Genomic DNA, 13,726 nt, shown 5'->3' on the forward strand with positions numbered 1-13,726 from the left:
AATCTGTGTGTGTGTGTGAGAGAGAGAGAGAAAGAGAGATAGGGAGGTGGGGGGATTAACTGTAAATGTACAACCTCAAAATCTCTCATATGTCTAACCTGTTGACAAAGCATTATTTATTTTGAATTGAGGAGATGTAAATTAAACTAAACTAAACTAAGAGTGCAACTCTCAATCTGCTGATTTTTTTCTCAAAGATCTGATTAATTGTTTTGTCTATTAAGAAAATAATAAAAAAATGTATTGAATGTACACACACAGAAGACAATGAAAACCAGCAAATATTAAAATGCGAAAATCTGGAACCAAAGAATGTTTGGGAATTTGGCTTACATGTTTAGTAAATGATCATAATTGTTGCAGATTAATGTTAATTTCAGCTCTAAACTACACTAAACTAAGCTACTGATCAGCAGATTATTTTCTCAACTAACTGATTAATTAATAAAAGTGTGAAAGTAGTGAAAAATTGTGAAAAATGACCATCACAATTTTCCAGAGCCCAATATAAGTCCAAACTAAACTAAACTAAACTAAATTAAACTAAACTAAACTGTGTGTGGTAGCAGACAGGAGGCTCTTGGCATGCTGAGGCCATGTAGAACCTTTACAGCTCAGTGTCTCAAAGAATATCAAATGTTCAGTCTGCGTCACTGGCCCACCAACCACGGCGAACGCTCTGATGACGCAGAGATTAAAAGAGAGATGAGGAGAGAGATACACTGAGACAGAGACAGATGGAGAGACTGTCATTTGAGAACAAGATGAATCCTGATTGTGTGCAATTCTGCATATTAAATTGGTAATGTGGGTTCCTCACATTTTTGTTTAATTATGTCTTAGGAAGTGGACAAACCGATAGACCAATAATCCCCCCCCCCCCCCCCCTTCACCCCATTATTTTCTGCAACACCCTCCCTCTCTTCAAACAGACACACACACTCAGACTACCCCCACACCCCCCAATGAGTGCTCTCAGAGCCATTATCATAATGCCATGCATCAATAATGCAAGTCAATACATTAATAACGCTAGCCTGCAGCACGGAGGGGGGTTGAATGAGGGGGAGGTGATAGAGGCAGAGGGAGCGGGGTACAGACGGTCTTTTCCTGGCTCAGCATATCATAACAGTGCTTTTGCCCCTGATCTAACACTCAATCCTTCACTTTGTTTTCAACATCCATAAAAGGACTCCTGACTGTCCGCTCTGGCTACTGCGCAGCCTGAGGTGTGTGTGTGTGTGTGTGCATGTGTGGGAGCTGTAGTGTGTATGTATCTTAGTTGGTTTGTTTGTTTTTGAAGAACATTTTGAATTTTCTGTCTACCTTCATGTGGTTAAATGTGTGTTTTCCAAGACATGTTTGTACATGTATGTGTGTGTGTGTGTGTGTGTGTGTGTGAGGATGAACCATTAGCTGCTGGCTGAGAAGTTCGCCTCCGCTCCAGCTGTACAGCTGTTCTTGCTCTGTTTCATCTCCACTCATCTGTTCATTCATCCAAACTCCTCCATGTGTTTTAGCTGGCAGTTCTTTTTAGAACACCACCCAGGCCCCTGGTAACTATCTGTACTAAATGAAGCCTGAACACTGTCTAGAAACCACAGTCTATTAGATGCTATCAAGTGTGGGCGACATGCCTGAAACAACACATTTGAACATATCATGAGTGGGAGTTGATGTTAAAAGAAAATGAAGAGGAAGGATTGTGAGAAATAAAAAGCAGTACATAGTTTCTGTCAACAACAATGAATTATGATATATAATTTATAGAGCACTTTTAAAGATTCTCATAGATGCTTAAAGATACTCAAAGGCAAGCAGGCTTCTCATTGCTACTTAGCTGATAACTGCCAAATTTGACACCTGAAATGACAACTGTCTCTGGCAACTGTTATCAGCTGCAGTCAGCTAGTTCATGCTAATGCTAAAACTCTGTCAGTTGGTTGAAAACTCTTTTATCCAGCTGACTTTAATGCTCAAGATAATTAATAATGAAAAGGAGAACCTTATAAAAGGGTAATTAGTAATGAACATGATGGCTACATCTGTGACACATTTCTTTAAAAAAAACTGAGGCTAAAGCTACATGTCCTAAAAAGTCAGCATCTTCACATAGAAATAAATGAGTAGCATTGCTTGTGTATTGCATGGCAGAGCTGCTTATCCCAAGTAAAAAGTACAGTATTATAAATAAAAATGTAATATAAATCATTCTAACATGGTCCTTGGATGCATACATTTATACTACAGTTCAGGAAAACGACACAATACTTTTATTTGTGCTTTATTTTTACACAAGTTTGACAGGAGTTGCTGTAGTGTTAACTTTCCTAAACCAAAATAAAGAAAAGGATAATGCCACTAATGATAAAAACGTTGGTATAGTAGCATCTTGGCTGCCACAGGGTGTTTGTCATTTTAGTGAAACCTGTAATCACACAAAATCATGTGGTTAGAATGAAAGCTAGGTTACTACTGTAGGTAGTACGTTAGCCAGGCATGCTAATATTCGCAGCTTATATTAGAGCAGATAAACACACAGTTTAATCAGTTTCTTACACTTTTGTCCTTGTTTTTTGGTTTTGTAAGGGCTAAAAAAAGACCCCCCAACTTTAAATGCTGAGTATCACTCTCACTACGGCCCAATGCACACCGTTTTGACATGTCAACATGACAATGCTGCCATGCCTAGTTACGACTGCTAAGCTATGATTAGACAATCACTGTTCGGGTGTGAGGTTTAGCAATTGAAGACTACATAACTTACTGATGACTGAGACTTCATTGTTGTTTTAAAAGACTTTCTGCCCACACACAGTTCATCTCTCAACTTGCAGTACAGATGTAATCAATATGTTGGATGTGTTCTTAGAATATCGTTGCATTGTGATGTTATCTCATAGAGTGCTATCAGCTTTGCATTTCTATTTTTCCATGAGTCAGTGCAGAGCCTGTCTAGCCTCATGACAGTTGTGAGAGCCTTACACTGTCTGTGTTTGTTCATGTCTGAGCAGAACAAGCACCAAGAGACTGAAAATTATCTCCCTGAAAACCTTCAAGTTGTGCAATAACAGGACACAAAAAAAGCCCCCCCCAAAAAACCCAAATGACAGAGATGATGTTGTGAAAATCATCTTGAGCCTTGAATGTTGAGTTTTTAAACAAACAGAACAGAAGATAATTTAAGATAAGCAGCCCAGGGTTTGATGGATTTTAAACAACGCAACAATAAATCTGTAAGATGTAGCTCTTGATCGAAGACACACTTACACATCCTTCCAAAGAAGCCCCACAAACAACAAATAAATAATTTTCTCCATGTCCACATTCTCCGTGACTTCTCTCATGACCTGAAGTCTGAATCATTTCTGACTGTGGGCCTCCTTTGCTCATGGTTTGCCATCCTTCACAACTGCTTCCAGGCGTGGACGCAGGATAGCAAGGGAGTAGGGAAAATTCTGGGAACAGCGTTGGAACTGGCTCTGAACCAACTGTGGTCTCTACAGGCTCAAGCTGACCTTTGACCCCACATGCAGTAAGCCAGATAAAGATACAAACAACCAAATGTGTTTTTCCTACGGTGCACTCAATCAAAAATGTACCCAGACCTTAAATATCCTTTTGAGCTCCTCACCAGCCAGGCAGCCACGTTTACTAAATCCACACTGCTTACCATGATAATCACTGTGACATAACAACTTGTCTGCTGCTCTAAATATCTTCCATTGCATTTTTTTTTTCTGCAACAACATTTGGAACGGTTCCCACTCTTGTATCCTCTCAACATCACTGTCCTCATAAAGTATTACTGTTCAACACAGCTTCTTTCCCTACATGGTAAGGGCCACGAGGAGGGCAGTAATGCTGGAACACAGTCAGGTCTGGCATCTAGTTTACTTTTTAACATGCAGCCAAATACATCTAAGCTGAATATCTGGGCTAAATTCTGCATGTTTTCTGATGAGTTTATTATTTACACATGTAACACAGCATGTGAATTGCTTAAAATGCACCTCTAGGTACCTTTAGTTATTCTTCAAAAGAGACCTTTCCTCTGATCCAGACAGATATTTAGGTCTATTATGTGTAATCTGACAAACAGCGATTTTTCTTAAGCCACACTACAGGTGTGTCTCAAGGAAGGCAACATCAGCCCACGACTGGGCAACATCAGCCCATCGACAAATAATAAATGGATTGGTTCAGATTTCCTGACTCCCTGATTTTTTATCTAGTGCCATCATCAGGTCAACCATCACTACTGTTACACAACAGTAAACATTAAAACTACTAAACATCAGCATGTTAACATTGTTAGCTGATGTTATCTCAGAAAAATGGAAGGGAGCCATGAAGTGCAAGAAAGGTGAAAGAATTTAATGTGCTCAATATGTGCACAAATACAGGTACTAAATGGCAAAGAACACAAAACAGTCTCGGATCAGCAGCTACTCTGGATTGCAACACGTTTCAAGCTTGGTGCCTGTATTCGGGCACATACTTAAATTTCTCTCATTTTTGCATTTCACCGCTCTCTTCTCTTTTTCTAAGCATTTTCACTGACCCGTTTGGGAAGCCATTTTCTACTGTTTTACGTGCACAACTGATGTTAACATTACTGTGGCTAAGTACAACCTTACGGCGCCGCTACCGTGGCTGTAGACTCTCCTAGTCTTGTTCCTGACTTAGAAAGTTGGAATCAATTTCAATTCGGTTGTAGAAAATAAATCCAGGTGTGGGACTGACTAAGTGCTACCCTACCACCAATACTACTACTAGTGCTATGCTATACCAACTTAAGAAAGCAACTGATGTCATACTGAAAGAGGATTGTTTTACCAAGACTCCTAAAGTCTCTTAGTGTTTACTTAGTGTTGTATATACCAGTAAGACCATTGTGGATCCTTCTTCAAACTTGGCAGAAATGCTTCTGTGATCTGCATACTTTCTGTGACTCATATAGTCAAAAAAACTGCTTCTCCAGGGACAATAAGTACAGTAGACTATTTGTACGAGGAGGACATAACTAACAGTCAGAATGTCACAGTGTCAGCAGTTTTTGTGTCAAAAAGAATCACTAAATCACCATCAGTGGTCATGTGAACCGCTGAATACATGACATGATGTACTGTATCTGTGTGTGTCACTATGTCTGTATTCAGGCCAATACAGCACGTTCATCAACGTCGGGGTGCACACATGGGCTTTTGAGTTATGGACTTCTAAATTATTGTCTGTGCATGCGTGTGTGTGTGTGTGTGTGTAGGTGTAACACACATACAGCGGAATCGTTTTTTGTGCTACTCACTGTCAAGGCATGGAGCGCAGATAGTCTGTGTGACTCCACATAGTTTGATGACGCCTTCGCCGGGCTGGCACTGCTTGCAGCATTCACCGCTGGCTGTATACTGGCCTGAGGAACAGTCGTCCTTATTGGCCAAAGCCCCAACCTGTGAATTGCCAGAGATCAGTGAAGGTTAGAACATTGTCATTCAATAGCAAACATACGATTAACAGAACATTAACTAGAAATTGCTTTGAAATAAGACAATAAACTAGATTTATTTTTGTTTTATAAAAATAAACCTAGTTTATTGTCTTATTCAAAGCCTTGTCTAGCATTGTGCAATGTGAGCAGTTCAGTGTTTTTCCTTCACTTTGAACATTTTAGGCGAGGCCTGAAGAGGAAAAAAAAAAACATGCAGTATTTCACAAAATAAACAACAGAAAGAATGACAAAGTAAACAATAGTCTCTGAAGGAGAAATGTTTTATTCCCTTTCCTATTGCTTTAATCACCTTGCATCCCCATAGATTTATTTGGAACCACTAAACTAGCCGTTCCCAGCCCGAGGTCAGGACCTTGCAAGGGGCTGCAAGATAAATCTAAGAGGTTGTGAGATGATTAATGGGATTAGAAAGCAGAAAATGTAGATTTCAGCTTCACATTTTTTTCAGACTCCCTCTCTGTTTTCTATCTTCTTGTGAAATACTTGATATTTCTAAAGTCTTTGGTTGAACTACTTACAAACTAGAAATACATGGGACCTGTAACATGAGGTCACAAGGAGATATTGCTTTATTTTAAAGAGTCACGAGCCAAAAAGATTGGCAACTATTGACAATAACTTAAACTTGATTCTGCACCCATACAACCCTCACCTTAACCTTAAGGTCAACCTTAACCTCACCTTGAAACAGAAACACTTTACAGTACAGTACACAAAATTGTGAGTAATTACTAAAGAACAAGTGAGGAACGAAGTGATAATTGAGTAATAGTCCTGAATAACTCTGAATCAAGAACAAGTATAATGATGAGTTATTAGAGAACAGACTGGGAGATACTATATTAATGAATTATTATATAATTATTAATTCCTTATTATCTGTGAATCCTTGTTCCTGACTAACTCTTACCCAGACACCAGACAAGCAGCACAAAAGCAGTTACTAATCATTAATTAATTACTAATTACTTAAACATCAGTTTTTGTGTCCTCTCGTGTAAAATTTTACATCACACTGAGTAGTTGTGTATTACCTCATTACTTCATGATTATCTTACAATTACTTACACTTCTTCAGAAACGATTCATCAATTATCAGTTGTTCCTAATTCGTTCCTTAGTAACTACTTACAATTTTGTGTACCATATTGTAAAGTGTTAGTACAGGCCACATCTTAAATGACAGTAACACACAGCTACAAAATCACACACACAGAGCAAGTGGAGCTGTATTGTATCTTCTCTACATTCCTCAAACAAACCTGTTGAGTGTTGTATCTTTGCCGGTGACGGACTGAGATGTTTGTGCGTGCAAGTGTACACATGCGCCCGAGCCTGGATGTGTCTGTGCATCTGTGTTCATGTGAGACCTTTGAGTTTGCGTGGCCTTTTTACATTATATCATACTAAATCTAACCTTTCTCACAAGCGGGTCTTTTTATCTTCAGCACTCCTTAATCTCCAAAGCAAGCCTTGATAAAAGAAGCGATTGCTGTCTGACACAGAGTCTGTCTTTCATTGGCTCCAGAAATATAAGGAGTGATTGTTTATAGGCTATTATTTATGAAGTTTGCATGTTCCTCTGTTGGGTCATTTATCTCTCGCTGTGGACACCAGCTGACAGACAAGCCGCAGATGATCTTCTTTGTTTTGATCCCATATCTTCAAAAAACTGTCAGGAGTATATCACAGTTTGTTCTTTACTGATTTGAAGATTTGAGGCACATATTTGCCTGCTGAATGTCATTCATATACTCATCAACACAAGTTTAGGGTGTGTGTGCATGAGCATATGTGAGTGTGTATTGAGGGGCGCACTAGCGTGAAGGAGGTACACGGTACACTCATCATAAATCGTCAGCCGTCAGTGTTCAGGTGTGCGTGGAATGCTGCTGACAGGAGAGAGGACCTCTACAAAACATCAAGTGTCCCCTCAGGCAGCTCTGAGTCAGCTGAACACATCAACTCCCTCTTGCCCTTGATGGTGTCATGGCCCATTCACCTTTAAGTCTCTGGTATTCAATTATCCATGTTGTGTTCAAGAATGTATATTTGGCTTTGTGGAGAAACTTTTGACTTGAAATGTTGTAAGCAGCATGACTCAAAATATTTTAACATTTTGCGGTTTCCTGTAGCCTCCCTATTTTAAAACAGAAATCATTTTAGAAGATAATTCATTTCAAGCTGATGATACATTCAAAAATCATTGTTCCTACCCTGCAGAGACTGTAAGTGCAGTCTTGGTGATTTTTCTGTTTTAACTTTATGAATTTCTTTATGTTGCTTTAGGATGTTTGGATCTTACCAAACTTACAAAAACCACACTGATTACGCACAAAAATGGCTGGCTTTCCTTGAAAAGTTGACATTCGAGATGCAACCCTTTCACTGTGCATCGACTACATGCATTTTATTGTTTCATCATATCAGCCTTCTTTAGAACTTCACCGACCTTTCTAGCTGCCTTAGGCACGCCTTACACGAGCTATTTAGAGATGAATCAATCTGTAAGTCTGTGTTTGTCAACGCACATGCTCATCCCTCTCCTGCTTCCCCTGAACTGCCCCCTTATACACACACCCATTGACAGGCATGTGTTTTCACACACGCATAAACAACCTCACATGTGAACAAACCTGTTCCAAAATGTCTGACTGACACTTTTGAAATGACTCCAAGTTTTAGCATTTGCTCTTTTCTTCTTTGACCCTGCTTCTTGCCACGGGTGTGGGCGCAACACCAGAGCATCTCAAAAACCAAAAACTGAGACAAAGTGCATCACTAATGACTGCAGAGTTGCGCATACAGATGAATTAGAGGGTAATTAGATTTGAGCAAATAGCTAACAGAATGAAAGAAAAGGATGTGCAGCACTTAGCAAGTTGTATCTCGACTTGAACATTTCCTGTAAAGAAGCGAGCTGATCACACACTCACATCAAATGACACACAAATGCATGTGCAGAAACATCTGGACACATAACTTCGGAGCACCGACCAATCTTACTAATGCTCCAGTCAATTTTTAGTTGAAGGCACTTAACCTCTGGACCTCAGCTGTCAGCGCTTGTTAAGCCATTAGAGTTCCACTATACCAGCCTTCCAATAAGCTGGAGCTAATTTGAATCCATACATGGATCTTGATCTGCTGTGGGAACACTGGTGGCAATGACATTACAGCTAATGCCTTCCCAAACAACACTCAATCATCATCTCTTATGAAGCGACAGGAAGAGACAAACAGACAGACCTCAGTGTGAGGTGAAAGGAGGAGAGGAAGAGCGAGGGGGATGGTTCGGGCTGTATCAATATTGCATGCGCTGAGCCAGCAGATGATGCATACCCATCAGTGGGAGCAGCTGTCATGTATCAGTGATGCAGCCTGTTCCAAAAAGCAGGACTTTGACGAGCCCGCTGCACTGTGCAGCCCTGACTGACCATGTACTGTCAAATGTAAGACACTGGAAAAGTATGTGTCCTTCTAGGGCCTGCATGGACTCAAAGGAGGATAAATCAGAGAGATTATGACCTGTGACCTTCCAGAGTTTCCATGTATCCTCTCAAGATTTATGTCAGCTTGATGCTCTAAAGTCTTGAGAACTTCAAATCTGTAAATTCACTAATCATGCTGATGATTGTCCCATCTCTGTTAACACACGGCTTATTGGCGAGCTCCTCCACAGAGGCCACTGCGACATTGTTATTGTCCTGCTATCTGGTAGGGCCACATGTAACTGAGAAGGGTGGAACAACAGATCTAGCAACTGGAGCTATAGAGTATCAACCTGAATGGCTGCTGCATACATCCGCTCTACTTTACATGGTCAAGCCACGACTGAAGCCAGGACAGGTGCAAGGACACAGACTCTTAAAAGATCTTAAAATATTTAAAAAATGCTTTTTTTTTACAAGACGCATATCATACATGAAATCTAAAGGATTGCAAAGTAAGATGTGGTCATTAAACAAAAATAGATTTCTCTTAGGGGGATTTTTACCTGGTTAAATAGAGAAAAATGAAATGAAATCTCACAGACATGGACCCTTGAGCATGCAGGAAATAACTTGACAACTTAGCATTACATTTTGGAGCAAGTTTCTAGTCCAAAAGTGATCTGCACTTAGGTCTGGAAGGTGGGAAATCTGTGGCATAGGGCAAACTTTCACACGTTTATCACCACTTAATAAAATCATCCTTTAATCAAGGTGCGCAGGTGTTTCCGCGTAGTGTGTTTATCCAAGTAAAGTTCATGTCAAACATTTAACACACACTTTGGTTATATAAGAAGCGACTCACCAGTAACACTGTTACGAAAGCAAAATACATTCTGTAACTCCTTTGCATCTTCCCAGAAGGGCTCAACGATTGGATGCAACGCGGGAGGATGCGGGTCTCAGATACTTCGAAGTGAAATAAACTCGGCTGTCATCGTTGCATTCATGCGTTCCTGTTTGGTTTACTTCTACAAAAAAAAAAGAAACTCTCCAAAGTAAAAGTCTGTATGGCAGCGGAAAATCACTCAGTCCATGTCATGAACACTGGCTGCAGACAGAATCCAATCAGAGAGTATAAACTCGCTGAGATTGGCACGTTGGATGTTCGGGCTCTGTGCGCTTTTCTCCCTGCTGGGCTCATATGACAGGAGCGCTCAGCTCAACGGCTTCAGGGAAGGAGCCATCTCCCTCTCCACGCCCACTGCAAACACACATACACACACACACACACACTCACTCACACACACACACACACACACACACACACACACACACACACACACAAACCTGCTCTCTCTTTAATAGCTTAAATTATGGTCTAAGATGCTGAGTCGGACAAACCAGCCAACTTAAATGTTTTATTACTAGACAAATTAAGTAAATCTTCCATTTGGCATGTGGTTTACACGCTGCACTGTCCCAGCAGAAGTAATCTCAGTGCGCACACAGATCAAATGAAAAATGTCTTCAACCTTTACTCCCGTAACCAACTTATAAAACTTACCAGAAATCAATCAGACGTCTATCTATTTTTGCATGATGACTTAATAAAAAAAATGCACTATTTATCGTTCTAAACGCCAAATCAATTTCAGTGGCTCACCAAGGAGGTTATGACTCATATACAGAGCCTTGACGTCTCCTATTAAGGTATCATATTCAGCATATTATGAAAAGGAAGTCGTCTGTTTCCGATCACCAATTCCACTTTAGACACACTCTGGAGCAGTGATTCTCAAAGTGGGGTCCGGGGACACCCAGGGGTCATTGAGGTGGTTCCAGGGGGTCCCTAGCAAAAAGAGGAATAATCTATTTTCACTATATTTCCATCCATAAGTAACACAATTACAGAATGTACGACTATTTTTGGTCATGGGTTTCATACACTTTCTGTAATAAAATTAAATCTAAAAGAAAATAATCTAATACAATGGGGGAGCCCTGGAACAAAATCTTATCAAACGGGGGTCTGTAGTCTAATTTGTGTCAGTTTAGGGTCACTTGATGAGAAAAAGTTTGAGAATCACTGCCCTAGAGGACCTCATGTAGGTGCTCAAACATTTCCAAAACCTTTCACTGCAGAAACTCAGAATAAAGACCCTGAAAATACATGGTTCAACAATAAGACAAGTAAAATGCCATGTAGGGCTTGTAAATCCAGCAACTCGCTTGCCCGATCGGGCAAGTGGTAAAAAAAAATGTTTATATCATTTTTTCGATCATCATCATATCATAAATTATGTTCTCGTTCTCTGGCACACAGTATAGCCCCCTCCCCTTGTACACATCGGAGAATATTGGCATGCGCCATTGGCCAATCAAGAATTGAGTAGGCTAGTAGTATGATGCATGAAAAAAACATTCCTCAGGATTATGTGAGCACTGTAAAATAGAGAAATCAGTGGGGCATGTAATTTTTCACTGCCATAAATACTCTCGAGAACAAGAAACATCAAAGAAGGAAATCAGGAAGCTTGAAGTGGAAGAAATTAGTCTAAAAAAGTATTTGCCATCGGGTTAGGGAGTCTATTCCATTATTTGAAAGAAACTGGGCTGATCAAAAGAATTTAATGATCAGTGAAATATAGAGGATGGTTCAGACCATTTTCAATATGCAAGAATGTTTTCTGCTTCACATCTATGTGTCCTTGTTCTGTTTCATTCACTTAGATAAAGATTAAACATGACAATTACCTTAAGTTTGTGTTGTTATTTGATAACCACTAAAACAATTCGTGTAGGGGCATGTAAAAATTAACTTGAGGCAAGCAGATTTCTGACCCACTTGCTTGACTGGGCAAGTGAAAAAAAGCATTAATATTGAACCCTGAAATATGCTGTGTACCAAAAGATGTTCTACTCAAAACATTATTAAAAGGAAACAGTCTGTTTCCAACCACCAATCCCACTTCTGGCACATTGTGGAACATGTCAGGAACATTTTAAGACAAATTCAGTATTTTACTGTAATTTTACAGGAAAATTTGTTACAGTGTTTGATCCACACAGATATACAGTGATATTTTCAACACTGTGCATGCAACAACCGAAAAGTCTGAATAAAGCAAAAAGCAAATTTGCACTTGGTCTTAGTTTAAGATCTGTGTTTCATACATGAATGCTGCATTGTTGTGTTATTACAGCACTTCTTTATTAATACTGTTAAACTAATCTGTTCCTTTTCCTCCCCATGTTAAACATTATCTATCTGATAAGGCTGAGTGGAATCACAGGGTTGCTCTCATGGGAGACACTGCTGCCTTTATGCATAAGAAGAAGCAATCTACTGTTGGATAACACCTGAGGCACGCTATGCTCTACTCAGGTTCAGATCATGACTATACATGCCACCCTGTTCAATATGTTGTGCATAGAAGAACAGGAAGATTTTAAAAGAGGAGTGAATGTGTTACAATCTGTCATGTTTGTGCAGACCTCACAAACTGAGTTACCCAGCAGCAAAATACTGAACTTGTATCTCTTAATGAAATTAATGGTTCCCATGAATGTGGCATGCTAAAGGGCACTGAACTAGTTGGTTCTCATACAAAATGATACCTGGCACAATAATGAACCTCATTATGAAATTATGATAATTATCTACAACACAACTTTATTTGAAAAGTAATCCTGTCCTTGCAATATTTCATGTTTTTCCCTCAAGACACGCTCCATTTGCTGTCTTGGATGACGTGGAGCAAAGTAGAGTAGTCACATACAGTAATGTGAAAGAGGATAAGGAGACATAGTAAGGGAATGTTAAGAGAGCCATGCATGGCTTTCTAACTTCCCATGGCTGAAGTTGTCATGTTTTTTTACATTTTTTTTTTAAAGTTTCATAATTGGGGTTTTGGAGAGCAACTATTTTAGATGACTTTTCAGTTTATATGTGCCAGTTCATCGTCTGTGCATTTGCATGTCCAGACATTTTTTCTAAGAACAGGCTCAACACTTAATCTAATTAGATGAAGCATCAATGAGCTCTTATTGACCCCCTATTGACTGTCATTCTCTGTGCACCGGGTATGTATTAGCTAGTAATTATCTTCTATCTGTTACCTAGCATCATGCACATGTATAATATACACTGACATTATTTTAACTCACCCTCTACAAGACAGAGGGCACGAGATTAGATAATAATGCAGGTGTCACGTTAAAGTAAAATCATTTCAGTTGTGCTTTTGTGGTGTATACCAAAGAAATAAGCAATTTATTAAATTACCACAAATTAACTGCCACACTTTGAGCCTCTGATGATTTTTTCTGGCTTGCATTCAGCTTTATTAACTCTGAATCTATGCATCTTTATTTTGAAGTCAATCAAAGTTATATTTCAATATCTGTTATAGAAGATTTAAATGGCTTATGGAAAAAATATTCTTATTATTGTCTGTCAGAAGTGGTAAGTGGTGAACAGAGGGTGGGGGGAAGCATGTACAGTAAAGAGAGACAAAAAAGGGGACAGACAGATTGGATCAATAACACACAGATGAGGGTGTCCCATGGGAAGAGGCAGGGTCTGCTGCCATCTGGCCTGTCCAAGGTTCACTTTGGCAAAACGAACCAGAGTCAAATCATTTCACCAACACACATGGTGAAATAACTGTTTCAGTGTTGGTGCTCATAGACGTCAGTGCAGTATTTGTACATTCTATTAGATCACCTAGAACATTATATTGGTCTCACTGACTGTACTGTCCTGGTTTAGATCATACTTATC

General features: G+C 39.5%; 1 protein-coding gene across 1 annotated transcript in view; it reads right to left on the bottom strand.

Moving 5' to 3' along the window:
* ngfrb (nerve growth factor receptor b) overlaps positions 1-10,149 on the bottom strand; it is a 30,119-nt gene extending 19,970 nt beyond the window's left edge. Inside the window, exons 1-2 of the mRNA XM_044338374.1 lie at positions 9,806-10,149; positions 5,309-5,450 (exon numbers count right to left, since the gene is read on the bottom strand). Coding sequence (XP_044194309.1) covers positions 5,309-5,450; positions 9,806-9,853 — 190 coding nt within the window. The 5' untranslated portion in view covers positions 9,854-10,149. The remainder of the gene's footprint in view (positions 1-5,308; positions 5,451-9,805) is intronic.
* Between the last annotated feature and the right edge of the window lie 3,577 nt (positions 10,150-13,726).

Source organism: Thunnus albacares, chromosome 20 (genome assembly GCF_914725855.1).
Source record: "Thunnus albacares chromosome 20, fThuAlb1.1, whole genome shotgun sequence".
Classification (NCBI taxonomy): Eukaryota; Metazoa; Chordata; class Actinopteri; order Scombriformes; family Scombridae; genus Thunnus; species Thunnus albacares.